Source organism: Hemibagrus wyckioides, linkage group LG29 (assembly GCF_019097595.1).
Source record: "Hemibagrus wyckioides isolate EC202008001 linkage group LG29, SWU_Hwy_1.0, whole genome shotgun sequence".
Taxonomy (NCBI): Eukaryota; Metazoa; Chordata; class Actinopteri; order Siluriformes; family Bagridae; genus Hemibagrus; species Hemibagrus wyckioides.
This window is the reverse complement of record NC_080738.1, coordinates 3217337-3236295: the sequence shown is the minus strand read 5'-3', so window position 1 is coordinate 3236295 and position 18959 is coordinate 3217337. Positions and strand designations below refer to the sequence as shown.

At 44.3% G+C, this 18959-nt stretch overlaps 2 protein-coding genes across 3 annotated transcripts; both read left to right on the top strand.

Annotated features, from left to right (window-relative positions):
• Nucleotides 1-1319: 1319 nt before the first annotated feature.
• On the top strand, nucleotides 1320-10972 carry pdlim3a (PDZ and LIM domain 3a). The gene is made up of 7 exons (XM_058385190.1): nucleotides 1320-1530; nucleotides 5712-5863; nucleotides 5938-6022; nucleotides 6127-6314; nucleotides 7653-7786; nucleotides 7878-7989; nucleotides 10551-10972. The coding sequence occupies exons 1-7, from the start codon at nucleotides 1408-1410 to the stop codon at nucleotides 10717-10719; spliced, it is 963 nt and encodes a 320-aa protein (XP_058241173.1). The 5' UTR covers nucleotides 1320-1407; the 3' UTR covers nucleotides 10720-10972.
• Nucleotides 10973-11100: 128 nt separating this feature from the next.
• Nucleotides 11101-14780, top strand: si:dkey-256e7.8 (uncharacterized). 2 transcript variants are annotated; one of them, XM_058385192.1, is made up of 3 exons: nucleotides 11101-12720; nucleotides 12965-13811; nucleotides 13896-14780. In XM_058385192.1, the coding sequence occupies exons 2-3, from the start codon at nucleotides 13042-13044 to the stop codon at nucleotides 13939-13941; spliced, it is 816 nt and encodes a 271-aa protein (XP_058241175.1). In that variant the 5' UTR covers nucleotides 11101-12720; nucleotides 12965-13041; the 3' UTR covers nucleotides 13942-14780. The 2 variants fall into 2 exon arrangements, with proteins under 2 accessions (XP_058241175.1, XP_058241174.1); XM_058385191.1 differs by having other exon boundaries at nucleotides 12982-13811; nucleotides 13896-14779.
• The last annotated feature ends 4179 nt before the right edge of the window (nucleotides 14781-18959 follow it).

The window sequence follows — 18959 nt, the reverse complement described above, 5'->3', positions numbered from 1 at the left end:
GGACAGAGAGAGAGAGAGAGAGAGAGTGAGAGAAAGGCAGGCAGTGCCAAAGAGTATGGACAGAGAGAGAGAGAGAGAGAGAGAGAGAGAGAGAGAGAGAGAGAGAGAAAGGCAGGCAGTGCCAAAGAGTATGGACAGAGAGAGAGAGAGAGAGAGAGAGAGAGAGAGAGAGAGAGAGATGGATATTCTTTCCACCACTCATTTCTTTGTCTCACCAAAAAAGGGCAGGAACTCTGATCACCATCCTCAATTCTCTCTCTCTCTCTCTCTCTCTCTCTCACACACACACACACACACACAGTGCTTCAGTTAACCTTCTGTACTGTAATCCTGTAATCCTGGTGTCGTTTGTGTTGGGAGTAAAGCTCACCTGATTTGGCTGGTCAGCTTCATTCATTATTAGTACGAGACAGCTGGACTCTACACTTATAACCTAATGCTTCAGTCCGGTCATTTTTATCTTCTGCTCAGGAACACATTACTGGCTTTCCTGGACACCACAAGTTTGCTTAATGGTGAAATTTCACACATTAAATCCAATCTCAATCTCAGAAGTCCAATCTCAGACACTTCATATAGTACAGATGTTCAGAAAGAGCAGCAGGGATACAGTGTGATGTCACATGACATGGACAGACACTGTTAAACGTCGTTCACTGTCGCCATGGCAACGGTGACATCAGTTTCCTGATGGACAAAGGACAAAGGAGCTCATCTGCATGTGCTGAACTTTCAACTCTCACATTCAAAATCTCAAGACGCTTTAAAGTTCCTCCGAAAGTTCAGAGTATGTGCTGCAGCCTAGAGGTCATTCCCCTCAAGTGTCCACTCCTTCTCCAAAAACAAAACAAAAGTTTGTATATGTTGGAGTTTAAATCTTTCTGATAGCTGATCTCAGGTCAGTACCACAGAGAGAGACATAAAGAGAGAGAGAGAAAGAGAGACAGGCAGAGAGAGTGAGAGTGAGAGAGAGAGAGAGAGAGAGAGAGAGAGAGATTAAGAGAGAGATTAAGAGAGAGAGAGACAGACAGAAAGAGAGAGGGAGAGGCAGACAGAGAGACAGACAGAGAGAGACAGACAGACAGATTTAGTGAGAGAGAGACAGAAAGAGAGACAGACCGAGTGAGAGAGAAACAGAAAGATATACAGAGAGAGGGAGAGACAGAGACAGACCGAGTGAGAGAGAGAGACAGAGAGAGACAGAGATAGAGAGAGAGACAGAGAGAGAGACAGACAGAGAGACAGACAGAGAGAGAGATTCAGATGATCTATCCAAGGCTCGTCCTGGGAGGTGGGGTCTGTTCCTGTGTTAATAGAGCCAGTGCACACGGGACAGTCCTTCATTCTGCTGGAGGATACACACACACACACACACATACACACACTCGCACACACACACTCACACACATGTACACACACACACACACTGCAAAGGACATGGCACAATGTGTGGTACTGGACGGACCTGCACCGTGGGGCTTCCGGCTGATTGGAGGAAAAGATTTCAACCAACCCCTTACTATCGGCAAGGTGAGTGTGTGTGAGTGTGTGAGTGTGTGTGTGTGTGTAAATAATAGCCAATTTAAGCTGAGATAACCGAACTGGAAACATTTGAAGATTTGTGTATATAGTTCAGTACACACACACACACACACACAGAGGGGCAAGTGTGTACTTTAGTATTGCTCACACACACACACACACACACACAGAGGGGCAAGTGTGTACTTTAGTATTGCTCACACACACACACACACACACAGAGGGGCAAGTGTGTACTTTAGAATTGCTCACACACACACACACACACACACAGAGGGGCAAGTGTGTACTTTAGAATTGCTCACACACACACACACACACACACAGAGGGGCAAGTGTGTACTTTAGAATTGCTCACACACACACACAGAAGGCTGGATCAAAAAGGGACAGATTTCTTGTAATTGTAAAACTAAATTTAGAGTGTGTGTGTGTGTGTGCGTGTGTGTGTGTGCACGTGTGTGTCTGTGTGATGCTAAAAGTTCAGCAGTGAATCATTCATGAGGAAGGCAGCATTGGGAACTCGCACACCTGTTCCTGTAGTGGATTATTGCGTCTCACTCTAACTAAACAGCGCTGGACGTTCTAAGCAGTTCGTCCCACATCATTCCAGATGTTTCAGATCTGTTCAAGACACATCTGTAAAAGTAGATTTTTGATATTTCGGATTTCCTGAGTAGCACAGTGTCCCAAACATCATGAGAACTCTAGTATATACACCGATCAGGCATAAGATTATGACCACCTGCTTAATTTTGTATTGGTCCCCCTTTTGACCCGTCCTGCACTGTGTATTCTGACCCCTTTCTGTCAGAACCAGCATTAACTTCTTCAGCAGTTTGATCAACAGTAGCTCGTCTGTTGGATCGGATCACACGGGCCAGCCTTCTCTCCCCACGTGCATCAGTGAGCCTCGGCCGCCCATGACCCTGTCACCGGTTCACCACTGTTCCTTCCTTGGACCACTTTTGATAGATACTGACCAATGCAGACCGGGAACACCCCACAAGAGCTGCAGTTTTGGAGATGCTCTGATCCAGTGGTCTAGACATCACAATTTGGTTCTTCGTCAAACTCGCTCGCAAAATCCTTACACTGTCCATTTTACCTGCTTCTAACACATCAACTTGGTGCCAGGTGCCATGATGAGGAGATCATCAGTCTTATTCACTTCACCTGGCACTGGTCATAATGTTATGGCTGATCGGTGTCAACACAGCCCTAGTTTACTTAGCAGCAAGAAAAGGTGAGAAACACAGTGCATGATGGGAAGTCAAGCAGGGAATACATGATGTCTAAACTACTAGAAGTTTATTATCATACCATAATAAGAAGGTCTAGAAAAATAAATTTTATGTGTTTATACTGCGATATTCTCAGACCAGCGAAAGCTGCTATAAACATCTCAGAGATTTCAGACTGTTTTTCATTTTTCCATGACAAGATGAGAATGATGTGTGTGTGTGTGTGTGTGTGTGTGTGAGGATCTAATGAAGTGGTTCCTCCACAGATGGACAGTTGGACATCGCAGTGTGTTTGCGTGAAGTTTCCCAGCTGTAGTTCTGCTCTAATGAGCTTTGGCTCTCGGTGCAATCGCTTCACTCACCCTGCGCTTCAGCTCACAGACAGACGGCCATGTTTGGTCAAAAACTCTCTTTCTCTCTCTCTCTCTCTCTCTCTCTCCCTCTCTCTCTCCCTCTCTCTCTCTCACTCACCCACACACACACAGCAGTTGCTCATTAGTTCCTTTAAAGACTCTAACTCTGATAACTGCTCTGATTCTCTGGATGTGGCTTATTTACAGAACAAGGTGTGATTTGGGACGTGTCCTCATCGTGATGGTGTTTATCAGATCTCTTTACTAAAGAACAGGGTGTGATTTGGGACGTGTCCTCATCATGACGGTGTTTATGTGGGTTTGGGACATGCCCACAGCGGCTGATGGCCTTTTTCTGGTCTGAATAAGATTTGATTTGGGACACAGCCACAGTAGACAGGTGACAGAGAGACAATCACGCTATTCTAGTCTAGCTAAGGACTAGGTGGTGGATCGGAACACGCCCACTGTGGAGACAATATGTGAGTGTAGCGTACTCTACAAAGCTAATTTAAGAAAAACAAGGGATTTAAGAAAAACAAACAATATACCTATTGTTGTTTATTGCTAGGTATTTGCGTAAATAGCACTAATACCTGACTGACTGACTGACTGTTAAAAATTCATCTGAAAGTTGAAGATTTAGTCGATCTTTACATTCCGCAGAAATTTGTCAGATCGCACAGTTAGCGCTGTCATATTAGCTAGCTACCATTAACCGCGCTAAAGAACAGTTTTTCTGGTCATCTCTCTTGGTTGCTAACTAGCGTCAGCGCATTAAATCTGGTTATATCCCAGTCTAAAGGGTTACAAGGTTTCCTTTTCACACGTGTACGCTACAGTCTTTCAGTCTGATCACAGTCTGTTTTATATCGTGACATGTTAAATACCAGTCCCTTGAGTTTGGGCTATTCCTAGCTTTTCAGTAAACGCCCCCCTGTGAGAACCCCAGTGTTTCCTCCAGTTCACACGTGGTCTCTGAGGACGAGGGAGAGATTCTCTTTCCTTCTGCAGACGTTACTCCAGTGCCTTTTGGTAAATATTTAGTCACTCATTCTTCCTTAATTCCTCAGAACTGTTTCTAGCCATGTTTGTCAGTCGGTCATATTTACAGCTGATCCTCCCACTGATTATTGCTGATGTGGCTAATTATTGCTGTCGTGTTGTGAATCAGCTAGCTTCCCAACTAGCGACTGAGATTCTGATTGGGTATAAGGTGATTGATTTTCCGGAACAGTGACCCAAGATCACTGGAAACATCGCAGGTCTCTGTGAGCGTTTCTGTAGTAACGACTCGTTCACAGGGACTCGTATTAAAAGTGATGTTGTGGTGAAGTTTTCTGTAAGGAGCTGTTTGTTTAACGTTGGACGTGGGAGACTCCTCCCATGTGAAACAAAAAGGCTGTTGATGGAAAGAAGGTGAATAGCCGCTATGAACAAACATACACAAACATTCCATTCCATCAATGTAACTATAAACGTATAAAACGTATGAGGTGTCGCTCTTTAATAAGTAAGATATTGAAGTCGGTGTGACGTAAGGGGAATAAAACGCTTCAGGATGTGACAGTAACAGTGACTTGCGTGTGTGAATCTGACGTTTAAAGCTCAGTGATGTCACTAATTGTGAATAACGAGTTTTAAAGCAAAAGCGCATGGGTCTTTTAACAGGTTCATGCTGTACAGTATGTCCCTGTGCGCTTATATCCCATAATGCAATGCACACACATGTGAAGAGTAGATATCAGCGCACTCGCAGGCATCGTCTGGAGATTATTATCCTGTTTACTGTGGAAAAAACAGTTTACATACCAGCAAGGGCAAGAATTCACACACACACACACACACACACACACACACACACACCTACTCTCTGCCTCAGCATGTGCTCTAAGACACTGTTTCTTCTTTAAACATTTGGAACTAATTCACAGAGTTTGTGTTTTCTAATGAAACCGAATTAGAGTATTAACCATCGCTGAGCTCATACATCATACCCACCCCCCCTCAAACACAACCCTAAACCATCCAAAGCTCGGTCTCTCTAACGCCTCAATGTGCTAACTCTAACGTTATTGTGAGTAAAAGAAAGGTGTGTAAAGGTTGAGGTGATGAAGTGGAGAGAAAAGAGGGAAAGAGTGAAATCATCAGTGCAAGCTCATTAACACGTCTAGTGAACATGAGAGCAGGTTCTCGTGCTTGGCTTGTGTGTACGTGTGTGTGTGCGTGTGCGTGTGTGTGTACGTGTGTGTGTGTACGTGTGTGTGTGTGTGTGTGTGTGTGTGTGCGTGTGTGTGTGTGTGTGTGTGTGCTCGAGTAGGCGATGATCAGGATTAAGGAAGGAGTCTCCTGAGTTAATGATGGGAATTCCGGCTCTATTCAGTGAGTCATAACAGCTGACTCATTCATCTCCCAAGTGGCTCCTTAAGCATTTTTTACATAAAAGAGCTGACCCAAAGAGTCCAAAAAGTCAATTAATTTCTAAGCAACACGTCAGTGTTTCAAGCAAGATGTTCTCCAAAGTACTTGATAGTGAGTTATTGAACATCTCTGTTCAATTATCTCTGCTCAGATATCTCCAGGAAGCAAGGCCTCCATGGTAGACCTCTCTCCTGGTGACCTTATCCTGGCTATAGATGGCGTCTCCACCAGCAACATGATGCACTGTGAGGCTCAGACTCGCATGAAGCAGGCCACACGCCAGCTCAGCTTAACCATCCAGAGGTCAGAGGTCATGAACCACTTTTGTCTCATGGAAAGAAACAAATCAGTGGAGCAACTATCTCTTTTTCTTGCAGGCCAAAAATCAGACTGTGGTCACCTCGAGTCAGAGAAGAAGACAGAGTGCATCCATTTAAAATGAACCTGGAGGCAGAGAGGCAGGTCAGTGCAACACTAATAACCAAACACAGCATGTCTGTATTAGCATTACTCTCTATATGCGCTGCAAAAGTGGTGAGTCTTATATATATTTTTTTATACGGTAGGATTACAAACCAATAGGCACAGGCCATAACCGGCGGGCGGCACCTTTTGTGGCAGCAGCCAACATTGACGACAAGCGACAGGTGGTCAGCTCCGCCTACAACTCTCCCATTGGTCTGTATTCTTCTGGTAATATCCAGGACGCCTTACATGGTCAGCTCAGGGGCCTAATACACAGCAAGCCGGAGAGGTGAGGAGACCTTTCAGGTCTGAGCCATGATTAATCACAGATGTTTCACAGATTAATCAGAGATGTATATTGCATAAGGACAGACATACAGTGTGTGATGAGAGAAAGAAGAAACTACAGGATGATACAAGAGCAACTAACATAATGAGACACAATAACCAAACTATGTAATGATAGAAGATGTAAGATTAAATAAAAGAATGACTGAATAATGCTACGTCTCCTTCACTGAGACTGACAGACACAGAGGCCACGCCTCCTTCACTGAGACTGACAGACACAGAGGCCACGCCTCCTTCACTGAGACTGACAGACACAGAGGCCACGTCTCCTTCACTGAGACTGACAAACACAGAGGCCACGCCTCCTTCACTGAGACTGACAGACACAGAGGCCACGTCTCCTTCACTGAGACTGACAAACACAGAGGCCACGCCTCCTTCACTGAGACTGACAAACACAGAGGCTACGTCTCCTTCACTGAGACTGACAGACACAGAGGCCACGTCTCCTTCACTGAGACTGACAAACACAGAGGCCACGCCTCCTTCACTGAGACTGACAGACACAGAGGCTACGTCTCCTTCACTGAGACTGACAGACACAGAGGCCACGTCTCCTTCACTGAGACTGACAAACACAGAGGCCACGTCTCCTTCACTGAGACTGACAGACACAGAGGCCACGCCTCCTTCACTGAGACAGACAGACACAGAGGACACGCCTCCTTCACTGAGATGAACAGACACAGAGGCACACCCCCTTCACTAAGGTGGACAGAAACGTCGGCCATGCCACCTTCACTGAGATTTACATACACAGAGGACACACCCCCTTCACTGAGACTGACAGACACAGAGGACACACCTCCACTAAGACTGACAGACACAGAGGCCACGCCTCCTTCACTGAGACTGACAGACACAGAGGCCACGCCTCCTTCACTGAGACTGACAGACACAGAGGCCACGCCTCCTTCACTGAGACAGACAGACGCTTGCAGGTCATCTCAGGGACACACGGTCCATCATGTGGATCACATTAGAAGCACAGATATATAGGGGTGTTAGAGTACGAGGGTTTACAGAACAGCACAGGAATGAATATCTACTGAATGAATTATAGGGATACATCTGTTATTGTCAGGTGAACAGTATCACAAAGGAATGCTCACACACACACACACACACACGGACTGAACCAGAATAAAACACAATTTGACTCAATAGATGAATTTAAAAAAGAGAATTAAATAAATACATGATGATGATGATGATGACGATGATGATGATGATAAGTGTTACATGTGTGTGTGTGTGTGTGTGTGTGTGTGTGTAGTCCCAAGAGGCTCACATCTATAGAAGAATCAGACGTGTATCGCATGCTACAGAAGGAAGAGGGAGAGCAGGAGCCTCATGAACCCCGCCAATCAGGATCCTTCAAAGCCTTACAGGACTACATCAACAATGAAGGTACCACACACACACACACACACACACTCATTCCTACAGTCTATCGTCACCTCGATTGATGGAAATTGTTTGATGTTTCTCCAATTGACAGGAACAATTCCACTCGTGACGAAGGCGGTGCAAGCTCCCATCACTAAACCTCTCTCACCTGGGGGAAACCTGCACAAACTGCCCATGTGTGACAAGTGTGGTAACGGCATAGTGTGAGTGTGTCAGAGGAACCTACACCCTGGAGGATTATACTGTGATTTAACACAATATAAATAACACACAAACAAGGCTGTTAAAAGGGTTATAATGCTCGTTATAAAGCAGTCATAAGGGTGAAGTGTGACATGCTGAAGAATGAGGATGGACGCAAGTGTGTGTATTGAGGGTGGGTTTTATTTCCGCAAACCTAAAGAATCGTTGTCAGTATCCACATCCACACACCACCTTCAGAAATAACATCCAGAACTGAATAATGAGACCTGAAAACTAAAAGTAATCAAAGACACAGAACAAGTGAACACATTAGGGCAACAAATCAGTGGCAGGACTGTGTATCATTCACAAACGACTCAAAACGCTGCTTAGGTTCTTGTGTAAGGTTCTTCTCTCTCTCTCTCTCTCTCTCTCTCTTTCTCTCTGCATACATAGCATACATCAAATGACTCATTGTTGTGTCGTCTCTAAATGAGTCGACTCATTCACAAACGACTCAAAATTCTGCTGAGGTTCTTGTGTAAGGTTCTTGTGGCCCTCTCTTGCTCTCTCTCTCTCTCTCTCTCTCTCTGTTTCTCTCTCTCTCTCTTTCTCTCTCTGCATACATTGCCTACATCAAATGACTCATACATGTGATGCGACTCTTTAAATGAGTCGACTCATTCACAAACAACTCAAAACGCTGCTTAGGTTCTTGTGTAAGGTTCTTGTGGCTCTCTTCATCTCTCTCTCTCTCTCTCTCTCTCTCTCCCTCTATATATATATATATATATATATATATATATATATATATATATATATATATATATATATATATATATATACACTATATTGCCAAAAGTATTCGCTCACCTGCCTTGACTCGCATATGAACTTAAGTGACATCCCATTCCTAATCCATAGGGTTCAATATGACGTCGGTCCACCCTTTGCAGCTATAACAGCTTCAACTCTTCTGGGAAGGCTGTCCACAAGGTTTAGGAGTGTGTTTATGGGAATTTTTGACCATTCTTCCAGAAGCGCATTTGTGAGGTCACACACTGATGTTGGACGAGAAGGCCTGGCTCTCAGTCTCCGCTCTAATTCATCCCAAAGGTGTTCTATCGGGTTGAGGTCAGGACTCTGTGCAGGCCAGTCAAGTTCCTCCACACCAGACTCTGTCATCCATGTCTTTATGGACCTTGCTTTGTGCACTGGTGCACAGTCATGTTGGAAGAGGAAGGGGCCAGCTCCAAACTGTTCCCACAAAGTTGGGAGCATGGAATTGTCCAAAATGTCTTGGTATGTTGAAGCATTCAGAGTTCCTTTCACTGGAACTAAGGGGCCAAGCCCAGCTCCTGAAAAACAACCCCACACCATAATCCCCCCTCCACCAAACATTACACTTGGCACAATGCAGTCAGACAAGTACCGTTCTCCTGGCAACCGCCAAACCCAGACTCGTCCATCAGATTGCCAGAAGGAGAAGCGTGATTGGTCACTCCAGAGAACGCGTCTCCACTGCTCTAGAGTCCAGTGGCGGCGTGCTTTACACCACTGCATCCGACGCTTTGCATTGCACTTGGTGATGTATGGCTTGGATGCAGCTGCTCGGCCATGGAAACCCATTCCATGAAGCTCTCTGCGCACTGTTCTTGAGCTAATCTGAAGGCCACATGAAGTTTGGAGGTCTGTAGCAATTGACTCTGCAGAAAGTTGGTGACCTCTTCACACTATGTGCCTCAGCATCTGCTGACCCCGCTCCGTCAGTTTACGTGGCCTACCACTTCGTGGCTGAGTTGCTGTCGTTCCCAAACACTTCCACGTTCTTATAATACAGCTGACAGTTGACTGTGGAATATTTAGGAGCGAGGAAATTTCACGACTGGATTTGTTGCACAGGTGGCATCCTATCACAGTTCCACGCTGGAATTCACTGAGCTCCTGAGAGCGACCCATTCTTTCACAAATGTTTGTAAAAACAGTCTGCATGCCTAGGTGCTTGATTTTATACACCTGTGGCCATGGAAGTGATTGGAACACCTGATTCTGATTATTTGGATGGGTGAGCGAATACTTTTGGCAATATAGTGTATCTTTGTCTCTCTCTCTGCATACATTGCATACATCAAATAACTCATACATGTGAATTGACTCTCCAAATGAGTCGACTCATTCACAAACGACTCAAAATGCTGCTGAGATTCTTGTGTAAGGTTCTTGTGGCTCTCTTTTTATCTCTCTCTCTCTCTCTCTCTCTCTCACACACACACATACACTCTCTCTCTCTCTCTCTCTCCTTCTCTCTGCATACATCAAATGACTCATACATGTGATTTGACTCTTTAAATGAGTCGACTCATTCACAAATGACTCAAAATGAAGCTTAGGTTCTTGTGTAAGGTTCTTGTGGCTCTCTTCATCTCTCTCTCTCTCTCTCTCTGCATACATTGCATACATGAAATGACTCATACATGTGAATCAACTCAAAGAATCGACTCATTCACAAACGACTCAAAATGCTACTGAGGTTCTTGTGTCTCTCATCATCATCATCATCATCTCTCTCTCTCTCTCTCAGTGGGATGGTGGTGAAAGTTCACGATAAGTATCGGCACCCTGGCTGTTTCGTCTGCTCGGACTGTGAGGAGAACCTGAAGCAAAAAGGTTACTTCTTCATAGACGATGAGCTCTACTGCGAAACTCATGCACATGCTCATGGAAAACCTCCTGAAAGTCCAGACCTGTAGATACTTCACACACACACACACACACACACTTTACATCTGAAATATTATTAAAAAAATTATACTCACTTATATTTGCACTCATTTAGAGATACACAACCAGGGTGATTTACTGAGGAAACACAACAAGGTCTTGATTGTATTGAACATCACTTTGTTTGTGTGGTTTGAAATGTGTTTACACTGTGCTTTACACATACTGTAGGAATAAGCTATTTTGGCTAAATATTTCAATAAAATGAAACTTACCACTGTGTGCTGATCGGCCTGGTCTCATCTCAAATCTCTCTCTGGTACAGGATGCTCCATGTCTGTGCATATGAAGCTGCTAAATTGTCTTCATCACATTCTAGTAAAAGGAAATATTTACCATTTAAAATGATACTATTTGGCAGTTCACCGATTATATTAGCGATTAGCAATTCAGAGGAAGCCGTTGCTTTAAACGAGTGTAATGACTTTGCATTCACACAGATCAGCCATAACATTATGACCAGTGCCAGGTGAAGTGAATAAGACTGAGTATCTCCTCATCATGGCACCTGTTAGTGGGTGGGATATATTAGGCAGCAAGTCAACATTTTGTCCTCAAAGTTGATGTTAGAAGCAGGAAAAGTGGACAAGAGTAAGGATTTGAGCGAGTTTGATGAAGGACCAAATTGTGATGGCTAGACCACTGGATCAGAGCATCTCCAAAACTGCAGCTCTTGTGGGGTGTTCCTGGTCTGCAGTGGTCAGTATCTGTCAAAAGTGGTGCAAGGAAGGAACAGTGGTGAACCGACGGTCAAGGCTCATTGATGCACGTGGGGAGCGAGGGCTGACCTGTGTGATCTGATTCAACAGACGAGCTACTGTTGCTCAAATTGCTGAAGAAGTTAATGCTGGTTCTGATAGAAAGGGGTCAGAATACACAGTGCAGGATGGGTCAGGGCTGTTCTGGCAGGACCAACACGATATTAGGCAGGTGGTCATAATGTTATGCTTGATCGGTGTATGTTAACATTATTCAGTGGGATTAGCCAATATTGTTACGAGTGATTAAGGCTAATGAGTGAACTACTGAAGCATGAGCTGTTATTATAAAACAAAACCAAAAATTTTGGACATGCCTATTAATATAAACCTGTGTCTTGCCTCACAAACTGAGACTCACAGTCATGGAAAATCAATCAACAGACGCAAAATAATCAGAATTAAACGAAGCTGTGGTAAAATTACCTCTAAATTACACACTCCAGTAACAGATTAAGAGATCTGACTGCTAATGTATTATTAGCCACATTAGCATTTACTTCAGATTGCCATACAGAATTCTTTCTCCAAACGGTGGGGCAGAATACATCTAATTCTAGAAAGATTATTATTATTATTATTATTATTATTATTATTATTATTTGTAGTAGTAGTAGTATTTAAAGATTATTATTAGCACAATTAGCCATGACTAGAAAATGGCAGTCCAGGCTACATCCTTTGATAAACATATTTTTGGATTAGCCAGACTTTTACCTTGATTAACTTTATTATGAAAAGCAATATTTTTTCCTTTTTTCCCCCTCAAATATGAGGGTTAAGGGTTAATTTAATGTACAAATATTTGTCACTGAACTAGCTAAAAGTCAAGAGAAGTTATTTTCGTGTGTGAGATAAAATACTTTGAGGAAAATTGAGGGAATTAAGAATCATTATGGTATATATGAAGAGTAAATTTACACGATTTATGTTTTGATAAACAGATACTGAGTTTGTAATATCCCGGTTTTTTATTCAGAAATCGATTGAGAAAAACATCGAAAAATCAATGCGCGTGCTCGCGGCTCACGCGCGCCACCGTGCGGTTGTTACCTCAGCAACAAGCTAACGGGAACTTTCTTTTTCTTCTTCTCGGGAAAGAATTACCTGAACATTTCGATAAAACGTCTTTATAATTCCATTCTTTTGGTCTATGACAATAAGATAGAGCAGCTATTTAAAGAAAATAATAATAATAACTTGTTACTTAAGGTAAAGCTTACATTTTTCTGTCAAAAGATAAAGGCTAGGCTAACATCTCGAGAAATCAAAACCTAGCATCGTAAATGAACTTGTAATTCATGTACAAAATACTGAATATAACATCTTTATAGAATATATTAACTAATAACACTGCAAATATGAAATGTAATGAGATAGACTGTGAATGCGGGTGCCAAATGATTCGGTTAATATAGCATTACATGGATAAACGCTAATTATATTTCTTCTGAAGGTTTCTCTGTTCCACAGAAATCAGATTTCTTTAGGAGATCCATCGCTTGAACCTTGAGTTCCACATCCGAGAGAAACATGCATAAAGTCTCACCTGAGAAAGCTTCTGGTGGTGGAGATGTTTTAGACCAGAAATCTCAAAGAGTTTGCGATGTGGAAAAGCTGATGGACCATCTGCAGAACACTCTGGTGTCCATCGAGGAGGAGAATCTGCACTCGAATAAAAAATTACAACCTATTCAAGGTCAATACTACAATCTCAGAGTCAGGTGTAATGAAGATAAGTGTGGAGAAGTGGAGAAGGACCACGAAGTGGAGGAGAAGAAAGGTGAGGAGTTCAGCAGCGACCGAAGGGACAGCCATCTTGTACAGGAAGACAACATCCTGAAACATGATCACTTGGAGAAACAGAAGCCCTCAGACAAGGTGGTCCTCCTCCACGAAGACCCGAGCCCTCTACCAAAGGAACTTGACCAGAAACCTTTTGCTAACTCTCAGGAGGAGATGAGTTTTGACACTGTGGCCTGGTTACAGAAGGAGAACAGGGTGCTGAGGGAGAGCCTGGAGCAGAGCTCCTTGGTGTCCATGAAGGTTTTGGGAAGAGTGGAGAACTTAACGGAGCAGCAGGTGGAACTGGAGCGTTGCCTTTTCACCCTCCAGACTGAGAAGTCTCTTCTGCAGGATGAAATGAGGACGCTCCATCAAGAGTACATCAGCCTCTGTCAGAAAGTGAAGCTGCAGCTGAGGGAAGGAGCCACGTCTCAGACAGAAAGGGATGCTTCTGGTTTAATCCAAAACCCAAGAGGATCTACACACCACAGTCCTCCGCAGAGACCTGCTACTTTGGGGTAAGACTGACTTAAACCATGATGAGTAAGAGCAGATTTTTGTGCCCTCTAGAGGTTGTGGATTAAACTGTTTTTAATCGACAGAGAGATGGCAGAGGAACCTGCTGACCTGATGACAGATGACCCCTAACCTGAACAGGAGAGGATTCAGTCTGAGAATCGGCCGCAGTTTCTGAATAAATGAAATAGTTGGAGATTAAGATTGCGTCAGAGCAGATTTAGATTAAAGATCCTCTTTCACTGAACATATGTTACTTATTTCTTAGTTCTGTTCTATTAAATAGAAACTTTTCTTATCTCTTTATGCGTGGATCATATCACTTCTGACCTGATGCAACAAGAAATATTGGGATACTGGGATGCTATTGTGATCAGATAGGCATGCTTTTGCATTCATCTAGTGATGAATAAATAAATAAATAAATAAATAAAAAAAAAAGAACACAGTAATATTTGTTTTTAGTGTTTTATGTAACATTCATTAATCTATTAATTAAGGGATGGATGAATGAAGTTACACTTACACTATATTGCCAAAAGTATTGGGACCCCCCCCAAATCCTTGAACTGAGGTGTTGTTTTTCAGGGGTTGGGCTCGGCCCCTTAGTTCCAGTGAAACCTCTTAATGCTTCAACATTTTGGACAATTTCATGCTCTTTGTGGGAACAGTTTGGGGATGACCCCTTCCTGTTCCAACATGACTGCACACCAGTGACCAAAGCAAGGTCCATAAAGACATGGATGAGTGAGTTTGGTGTGGAGGAACTGCACCTCAACCCCATAGAACACCTTTGGGATGAATTAGAGCGGAGACTGCGAGGCAGACCTTCTCATCCAACATCAGAATTGAAGCTGCAAAGGGGCGGGACAACTCCATATTACATTCATGTGCATGTAAAGGCAGACGTCCCGCTCTGATTCATCCTTCCATCCATCATTCCTTTCACTGGAACTAAGGGGCCGAGCTCAACCCCTGAAAAACAACACCTGAATTCAGTGATAAGGAGGGGTGTCCCAAAACTTTTGGCAATATAGTTTATATCGACTTGGTTGTTATTGGCAAGAATTTTATTTTATTTTAATTAAGAAAAAAAAACAGCACCTAATTATAAGCTAGTTTTATTTCATCGTCTCTGTGTTGTTCCTCCTAGCCGACAGGTGTCGCTGTGCGCCATTGTGTCACTCGAACACCTCCCTATTAATCCCACGAAGAAGAGACTGACGCGGATATTGATATTATGATGATTATTATGATTATCACTCTGTTTGTGAGAAAATGGTTCAGTGTTTTGTGGCTGCATGTGACCACAGTTACAGTAAAAACCAGTGCAGTTTCTTCCGCTTGCCCTCCAACATCAGAACGCGGCGGAAATGGGAGCAGCTCTGCGGGTTCGTCTGATTATTTTAATCCGCTTCTGCCTTGCCGTGTGATGGAGCCGGGCTTGGTCCCGAATCACTTCCTGTTCGGAAAGAAGTGCACTAGGTAGGATGCACGAGCGGTTGTTGGTAGTGCGCGTGTATAGGGGAGGGGAGACATTTTGGGATCGAGCCATCGCTCCTGCATCTGCTGGCTATAAAGTATAAACTTTGTCTCAGGGCCGTGTCCTAAATTGTATTTTCTCTACAAAGTGCAAAATAAATTTTTAATAATTAAAAAAAAATAAAATAAAATGATTTATATTTCCGTTTAATTGCAAATTCAACATTATATCCTCGTTTATTGCGTTTTTAATGCTAATATGTCTCTCAGGCTGTATCCTAATGTACGTGCACTACCTAGTGCACTTCATGTCAGACATTTCAGCAAAATGGTCTCTGCCCCGCCTTAATATCTTAATTTTGTTCTCCATCCTTCCGCCTATAAATCCTTATTATTTAGTAACATCACACACTATTACATTATATTACATCTAGTGCACTTCTATAAGGGGTAGGCAGTTATTTGGGATTCAGCCGTCGCTTGTATTCCTTTGCTGGTGATGATATGGGTCTGAGCAAGCATTTTAGATGTGTAGTGCACTACAGAGGGTGGAAAAGCAATTTGCTAGACATCTGCCAACAAGAGATTTCTAGAAAGCTAGTGCACTTCATAGAAAGAATAGAAACCTGGATCTAGTGCTCTTCATTTTTTCCCAGGCTGCGTCCGAAATGTTAACAGAAAAGCTGCACGCACTTTTATACGCACTTATACTCCATCCAGTGCACCCTACATCCATAGTGGTGTTTGATTCACTCTAAGTATGTAACGACTTCTCATTTATACAGACCTGTGATTTGGGACACAGCCATGGCTCCTTCACTCAGCTAGCAGAGATATGAGTTTGACTGAAGGTGTAAATAAAATGCACTACAAAGTGCACTAGCTAACCATGCTCACTAGGGCTCTCACAGATTAGATATCATTTGGGATGGAACCAAGGATGTTGGGGATATTTTGGCTCGTTGCCTGGCAACATCTCTCTTGATGGAAGGAGTCTCCAGTGTGTAGCAGTCAGAGGTAAAGCTGTTAACATGACGGTCGAGTCAGGTTTTGTGTGTGTGTATGTGTGTGTGTGTGTGTGTGTAACCGTCATCTAGGCGTCCGCCGGACTGCTCCAATGAAAACTCGAGGATCTGCAGCTGTCACTTTGTGGGTGGAATGAAATCTGCAGCTCCCAGTGTGTTCCAGTGGAGTGAGAAGAAACTGTTCACAGCTTCACATCATTCTGACTTGAAGGTAGAGCTGTGTGTGTGTGTTTCTGCATAAACACACATCTCACTGTTCACACTGTAATCATAACAACACTGTGTACATCAAATGACTCTTTGAATTGATTCACTGGAAGATGACTCATACATGTGAATCGACTCTCTGAAAGAGTCGACTCATTCACAAACGACTCAAAATGCTGCTGAGGTTCTTGTGTAAGGTTCTTGTGGCTCTCTTCATCTCTCTCACTCTCTCTCACTCTCTCTCTCTCTCTCTCTCTCTCTCTCTCTCTCTCTCTCTCTGTCTCTCCACACTACAGGAGGAACCTGAGGAGAAGGATGTGATGAGTGCAGCTCCAGGAAACTCCGTGTCTGCAGGTAAGACTGTGTTTATTCTGAACTCTACACAGTGATGAAGGGTCAGTGTCCAGTTCTGTGCTGGACACCAGAAGGTTGTGAGGTTTGACCTCTTGCTCAGGGATTGTTTCGTGTTTGCAGGAGGAGAGGAGAAGATCACACGGTGTAAACAGGAAGAGACGGAAACGGAGATCATCGATTTCAAACACGTCCAACTCCAGCTGGAACTCTGAAGAGATCTGATCTGAATGTGTCTGAGAGTGTGTGTGTGTGAGAGAGAGAGAGAGAGAGAGAGAGTGTGTGTGTGAGGGAGAGAGAGAGAGTGTGTGTGCATGTGTGTGTAACAGAGAGAGTGAGCGAGAGAGTAGGAGACACTGAGAGTGTTTGTGAGTATGAAAGTTTTTAAGAATGTGTGTGAGTGTTTCAGAGTGTTTGTGAGATAATTGTGTGAAAAGTGTGTGTGTGTGTGAGAGAGAGAGTGTGAGTGTATGTGTGTGTGTGTGTGTGTGAGAGAGAGAGAGAGAGAGAGAGAGAGAGAGAGTGTGAGTGTGTGAGAGAGAGAGTGTGAGTGTGTGTGAGAGAGAGTGTGAGTGTGTGTGAGATGAGTGTGTGATGTCTGTCTGGTCCCAAGTGTGTGAGTGTGTGTGTGAGAGATACGAGTGTGTGGTGTGTGTCTGGTCCTGAGTGTGTGTGTGTGTGTGTGTGTGTGAGAGAGAGAGAGAGAGAGAGACAGAGAGAGAGGAGTGTGTGGTGTGTGTCTGATCCCGAGTGTGTGTGTGTGTGTGTGTGTGTGTGTGTGTGAGAGATGAGTGTGTGGTGTGTGTCTGGTCCCAAGTGTGTGAGTGTGTGTGTGAGATATACGAGTGTGTGGTGTGTGTCTGGTCCTGAGTGTGTGTGTGTGTGTGTGTGTGTGTGTGTGAGAGAGAGAGAGAGAGACAGAGAGAGAGGAGTGTGTGGTGTGTGTCTGATCCCGAGTGTGTGTGTGTGTGAGAGATGAGTGTGTGGTGTGTGTCTGATCCCCAGTGTGTGTGTGTGTATGTGAGAGAGAGAGAGAGAGAGAGAGAGAGAGATGAGTATGTGTGTGTGTCTGGTCCCAAGTATATGAGTGTGTGGGTGTGTGTGTGTGAGAGAGAGATAAGTCTGTGGTGTGTCTGGTCCCGAGTGTGTGTGTGTGTGTGTGTGTCTGGTCCCGAGTATGTGTGTGTGTGTGAGATGAGTATGTGTGTGTGTCTGGTCCCGAGTATGTGTGTGTGTGAGATGAATGTGTGTGTGTGTGTCTGGTCCCGAGTGTGTGTGTGTGTGTCTGGTCCCGAGTGTGTGTGTGTGTGTCTGGTCCCGAGTGTGTGTGTGTGTGTCTGGTCCCGAGTGTGTGTGTGTGTGTCTGGTCCCGAGTGTGTGTGTGTGTGTGTCTGGTCCCGAGTGTGTGTGAGATGAATGTGTGTGTGTGTGTCTGGTCCCGAGTGTGTGTGTGTGTGTCTGGTCCCGAGTGTGTGTGTGTGTGTGTGTCTGGTCCCGAGTGTGTGTGTGTGTGTGTGTGTCTGGTCCTGAGTGTGTGTGTGTCTGGTCCCGAGTGTGTGTGTGTGTGTCTGGTCCCGAGTATGTGTGTGTGTGTGTCTGGTCCCGAGTGTGTGTGTGTGTGTGTGTGTGTGTGTGTGTGTGTCTGGTCCTGAGTGTGTGTGTGTGTGTGTCTGGTCCCGAGTGTGTGTGTGTGTGTGTCTGGTCCCGAGTGTGTGTGTGTGTGTGTCTGGTCCCGAGTGTGTGTGTGTGTGTCTGGTCCCGAGTATGTGTGTGTGTGTGTCTGGTCCCGAGTATGTGTGTGTGTGTGTCTGGTCCCGAGTATGTGTGTGTGTGTGTCTGGTCCCGAGTATGTGTGTGTGTGTGTCTGGTCCCGAGTATGTGTGTGTGTGAGATGAGTATGTGTGTGTGTGTGTCTGGTCCCGAGTGTGTGTGTGTGTCTGGTCCCGAGTATGTGTGTGTGTGTCTGGTCCCGAGTATGTGTGTGTGTGAGATGAGTATGTGTGTGTGTGTGTCTGGTCCCGAGTGTGTGTGTGTGTCTGGTCCCGAGTATGTGTGTGTGTGTCTGGTCCCGAGTATGTGTGTGTG